General features: G+C 45.2%; 1 protein-coding gene across 1 annotated transcript in view; it reads right to left on the reverse strand.

The window, feature by feature from the left end:
* The window catches only part of LOC126535296 (uncharacterized), a 39,979-nt gene extending 34,276 nt beyond the window's left edge, over positions 1–5,703 (reverse strand). Inside the window, exon 1 of the mRNA XM_050182185.2 lies at positions 5,578–5,703. Coding sequence (XP_050038142.1) covers positions 5,578–5,679 — 102 coding nt within the window. The 5' untranslated portion in view covers positions 5,680–5,703. The remainder of the gene's footprint in view (positions 1–5,577) is intronic.
* Positions 5,704–6,000: the final 297 nt, after the last annotated feature.

Raw genomic sequence — 6,000 nt, forward strand, 5'->3', positions numbered from 1 at the left:
GGATGGTAAGAACTCGAATTAGCCTAGACAAATTCGAGACTGGTAAGGACTGGTACATAAGAAGCCGATCAATTTGCTAGCAGTAGGAGTGAAAATAGATGAATTCCGGATGACGTTACAGCATACGTATTCGGCTTTAACTCAGGAAGAGGACCTTAGTGTTGAAGCAATGAACGTCAATCTTATGGGCATCATTAAGGAGTGTGCAATAGAAGCCAGTGGCAACTTCGTTAGATAGGATGTCAGTGCGCTGTTGCAGAAGACGAAATATCTGATCAAGAAACTACAATTTATGAAAGCTTCTAATCCTACAGGTAGAACAGAACTGGCAGAACTTTCCAAGTTAATGAACAAGTGTAAGACAGCTGACATATAAGCAAGTACATTATGGATAGAAGTGAACATGCTCTGAGCAACGGAGAAAGCCTAAAAGCAGTCAAGAAGAAACTAGGAATAGGCAAGAATTAGATGCATGCGTTAAGAGACAAAGCTGGCAATATCAATACTAATATGGATGAGATAGTTCAAGCCGCTCAGGAGTTCTATAGAGATTTATACAGTACCAGTCACACCCACGACGATAATGGAAGAGAGAATAGTCTAGAGTAATTTGAAATCCCACAAGTAACGCCGAAAGAAGTAAAGAAAGCCTTCGGAGCTATGCAAATGGGGAAGGCAGCTGGGGATGATCAGGTAACAGCAGATTTGTTGAAGGATGGTAGGAAGATTGTTCTAGGAGAACTGTGCACCCTGTACACGCAATGCTTCATGAGGTCGAGCGTACCGGAATTTCGGAAGAACGCTAACATAATCCTAATCCATAAGAAAGTGGACGCCAAAGACTTGCAAAATTATATGCCGATCAGCTTACTGTCCGTAGCCCACAAAGTATTTACAAAGGTAATCGCAAATAGCCCGTAAAGGCTAGTCAACAAGGGACCATATTCACGCTATCACTCAGGTGATACAGAAATGTGTGGTATATAACGAACCATTATATATAGCTTTCATTGATTACGAGAAAGCGTTTGATTCAGTCAAAAGCCCAGCAGTCATGAATGCATTACGGAATCAGGGTGTAGACGAGCCGTATGTAAAATACTGAAAGATATCTAAAGCGACTCCACAGCCACCGTAGTGCTCCATAGAGAAAGCAACAAAATCCCAATAAAGAAAGGCGTCAGGCAGGGAGATACGATCTCTCCAATGCTATTCACAGTGTGTTTACAGTAGGTATTCAGATACCTGGATCGGGAAGAATTGGGGATAAGAGTTAATGGAGAATACTTTAGTAACTTGCGATTCGCTGATGATATTGCCTTGCTTAGTAACTCAGGGGACCAATTGCAATGCATGCTCACTGATCTGGAGAGGGAAAGCAGAAGGTTGGGTCTAAAAATTAAACTGCAGAAAGCTAAAGTAATGTTTAACAGTCTCGGTAGAGAACAGCAGTTTACGATAGGTAGCGAGGCACTGGAAGTGGTAACGGAATACAACTACTTAGGGCAGGTAGTGACCGCGGATCCGGATCACGAGACTGAAATAATCCGAAGAATAAGTATGGGCTTGGGTGCGTTTGGCAGGCATTCTCAGATCATGAGCAGCAGGTTGCCATTATCCCTCAAGAGAAAAGTGTATAACAGCTGTGTCTTACCAGTACGCACGTACGGGGCAGAAACCTGGAGGCTTACGAAAAGGGCTCTACTTAAATTGAGGACGACGTAGTCATCCAGTATTCCGTTGCGGCGGTAAGCACGTTCTTTGAGTATTTAATTGTTCTTAGACATTCATATTCCCCATCAACTGCAGCACAATGACTTGGCACAATGAGTTGCTTGAGAAGCACTTGGCACAATGACTTGCTTTGTGCAGATCTTGAAGATCTGCACAAGATCATGAGGAGCCAACAAACAAAGACACCAAGGAAAACATGGGGTAATTACTTGTGCCTAATAATTGAATTGAACAAATGATAAATTAATGGCAATGAAAGTGGATGAAAAAAGAACTTGCCGCAGGTGGGTAACGAATCGCGTTTTCGCATTACGCGTGCGATACTCTAACCCACTGAGCTACCGTGGTGTGGTTTTCCCATCCGCTTTCTTGGTTATTTATGTGTTACGACTAAAATAAACCTTGGAGTGTTAGCCAGCGCCACCGCTCACAAACCTTGGCGGCAGATGTGCCACATCCTTTCCACCGCAGGCGTCACGAGTACGTAATCTTTCTAGGTGAAGATTACTGGCAAATGGTGTTTGTTGGCTTCTCATGATTTGTGCAGATTTTTTAAGATTCACACAATGTATTTGCGAAACTTTTGAAGTTCGGTTTTTTGCCCAGTGAGTTACTTAAATATTGACGCAAACTTTCCCAGTCGGTATTTGCCAATTCGAGCAGCGACGGATTCCTTCACTCCCTATGAGACGGTGTTTTGCCTGTACCGGAAAATTATCACTACCGAGCTTTTGTATGTCCGTTCACCATTAAACGCCATCAAGAAGGTCTTGTGAGCAGAGCTAAACGTCTATACAGCTTCAGTTGCGAAACCCCCGCAAGAAGGATGGTGAGCAGTCATTTAACACGATCAAATTTTTTTTTTCTGCGGCGCACCCTATAATGCGTCCGCAGGAATCATTATGCTCACAGCCCCAGATGACGTTATGTGATTTGAAGTCCCCAGAAACCAGCGCATGTGATTTTGCGATATCAAACACATTCACCAAACTGTCTACAGATATTCTTCTAGAAAATTCAAGATAAAGATTGGTGACGCATCTATTTCTAAAAGATATCTTGCATGCTACGAACTCCAGTACATCTGAATCGCTCGACACTAATAAACAGGACTGCAGATCTTTTCTCACGCATAACATTCCTCTGTTACTGCCAGCAAGGCGCGATGATTTATATACAACATAGTTTGGAAGACGAAAATCATCTCGTACGCATGCCTCCTGCATACGTAAAACAGGAAAGTTATCTTGGGCTAGCAGTTGCCTCAGCTGCCCTATTTCGAATGCTATTAGCATTTCACTGAAATATAAAAACATTGTTGTAACGAGTATTCATTTTAAGCCTGCTATAGAGCTGTTTGTAGTTGTGGAAGCACTAACGACTCCATAGAAAGCAGTGCTTTTACCTCTGGCAGAGAATCGCACGCAGAGCTACGAATAGCATGGACAGTACCATCTGTGCCATGGGTAAAGACGCGTAATCACCAAACGACGCTGTAGCTTGTCCATGTGTGATCGTAGCAGGTCGCTGAAGAACTCACTGCGATTGTCACTGGGATGACTGGTCTGGTTGAGGTGAATGCTGAGGTAGTCGCTCAGATGCTAGATGAGATTGTGTGAATGGCAGAGGGCGTTACTGAGAAGGCTGGCGAATTTGACTCAATGCTTGTGAAAAATGAGTAGCATTCTTTAAAGATTGATCGTATCTCTCACTGTCGGAATGTTGCCGACCTGAGTGCTTTAGAGCTGCGGAATAGTTCAAATTGTCCCCTTCCTCTTTTGCTTTGTTTGGAGTTGGCGTCCCATATCTTGCGGTATCAAGGTTGGGTTGGGGGCGCATTACGAGGAGGCCGCCTTCCGTATTTCAACTCATGTCTATGTAACTTTGAGGCAGCTCTACTCTGAGGGCACCCGCAGTAGGAAGCTGTGTGGTTTCCGCCACAGTTATCACACTTTGGTTGACACACAGACTCGCTCTCTGAATGGCTGTGGTCTTCTGAGCATATCTTGCAGCGACATCGACTGCGGCAGTTCTTCGCTAAACGTCCAAATCTCTGGCTGTCAGAGCATGTCAGAGCAGGACCATGATATTCTTCTACATTATGACTCGTGAAGCCCAAGTTCACTTTTTGCTGCATTGTTTTGTCTTCTCTGAAATGAAGAACGGTTCTCAGAGGGAGTGATTCTATCGTTCAGTCTTCTTGCTGATTGTAGCGCGCCTCGTGCAGGTCTCACACCAAAATCCTTCAGCAAGTCAACCAATTTTTATTCTGTAAATTCAACTGGGACAAATGGCGTATGTTGCAAAAATTTTTGGTATAGGATGCCGGAATAAATGGCTTGACTCCCAAACCAGCCACTTGACTCATCGACAGTAGATGTCTTGCAAATGAGACTGCAGTAACGTTGACAGAGAAATTTCCATCTCTATTCACGCGGAATGACTGCACTTTTTCCTTTGCCACAGAAACAATTTCTCAAGCAGCCAGAAGATGCGGCCTTCCTGAGAGAGTCGAAAAACATCTGGAATTCCTTCAGGTCGCTTTTCTTCTTTTTATACACTGCGAAGGAGAACGGCGTATCATCACAGTCTATTTCTTCACCTTCGCTTAGCTCAAAGCTGGATGTGCTGTCTTCGTCAACCCGTGGTTTCTTGGCTTCACTGTCGCATGTCTCAGCTATATTCACTGAAAGTGCGCTGGAACGTAGTGTAAGGTCGAAAACTAGCGTCGCCGGCTATATGATATTAGGCGCGTATTGTGGCACTTCTGAATGCGGCGCCAATTCTGTGCCACTCATGCGCCTAGGAACGCGCTGTCGGACATATGGCTCGTGCCGGTGTTCTTTGCTGCCTACCGCCGTGGCAGGCGTAGATGCGCTGCATAGCGCAGCAAAACCACGCGATATTGTACTTGATATTTAGCACATGGGTATCCCATGGTATGTTTGTTATCTCGGGAAAACAGCACAAAGTCTAAAAACAGCACTGATTCTTCGAAGAAAACAGAAAATAATATCTCACCGAAGAAGCAGCGGTCGCTTGGTGGGGCATCTTTCGAAATGACCATTTGCGTAGAAGATATTGTCACGCCGTCCTGCACCATCTGCGCATGCGTGAGGCGCGTGGGCGCGAGCTGTCTCGCGCTGGCACACGTACGTGTAGGTTGGCCTTTAGGCGTCAGTTGCCATGGTGGACAGATACTCTTCGTAATCGCAGGCACCGTCCGCTGAATCTGTCTGTATGCCTGGCTAATTGGCGCGTGAATCCAACACAGCGGATTATCATCGTCAATTTGTGCCAGCATTGCTCTTCACGTCCCAAAATCAACAAGCAAGGGCATCACTACGTGAATGGAGACAACTTGTGTCATCGACATCTTCCCGCCCTGATTGAGTCAGTCTTTTGCACTGAGCACTATACCTGCACTTCGAAGAAGCAATGCCCGCAAACATTGAGCGCCCATATTGTAGTTCAATACAACGCTTCATTACTGTATGAACTTATTGTATAAAAATTATTGTCTGGAATGTACGAACTATACTTTATTATAAACAGTAAATGAATAAACAGCGTATCACCTCTCTTTTAGTGTGGCATGTGGTCTTCGAACAGGAAAAGCGATGACGTGATTGAGCGCCAGGCGTCATTGGAAGTAGCGATCCGACGCTAACAATCTCGTTCAGTGGTGGCTTCAAAGTTCAGTATGTGGTCGGGCTAGGATGGCATTTGCTTTAGTTTTAATCAAGAACTTAGAGCTCATACGGATAATGGTATTGAACGTGCAGCCAACGCCACCAAAATAATGTGGCCCCCTAGAGGTGACAACAACGCTCTGGGACTTACCTTAAATCCGTCTGTGGGTTCGCGATGGGGGCGGTTCGTCACAACGCTGGCAGTGACTATAACAAAAAGCGTCACGCATGCTCCAATCTTGAGACAGCCCATTTTGAGGCGCGTTTCCACAGCAGGGCGAGATGCAACACTGAAGGCCTCGTGGGTTCGCGACGTGCCTCTTATTCACCGGTACAAGGTGTTGAAAAATGAGCCCAAGGGGTGCAATGAACGCTTGCGGTATCACGGGCTGACGTGCGGAGAACGCACGTGAATTCTAGCACTGCTCTTGACCCGAGATTATCAGATGAGTTACGTGTGGAGCCACTCTGACATACAATACTGCTGTTTTTCTTTCCCTGAGGAGCAAAGTCGAGAAATCCTAAGGTTGAGCATTTCAAGACGAGTGCACATGCTGCCTATTATTTGTGCTGA

Source organism: Dermacentor andersoni, chromosome 7 (genome assembly GCF_023375885.2).
Source record: "Dermacentor andersoni chromosome 7, qqDerAnde1_hic_scaffold, whole genome shotgun sequence".
NCBI classification, from domain to species: Eukaryota; Metazoa; Arthropoda; class Arachnida; order Ixodida; family Ixodidae; genus Dermacentor; species Dermacentor andersoni.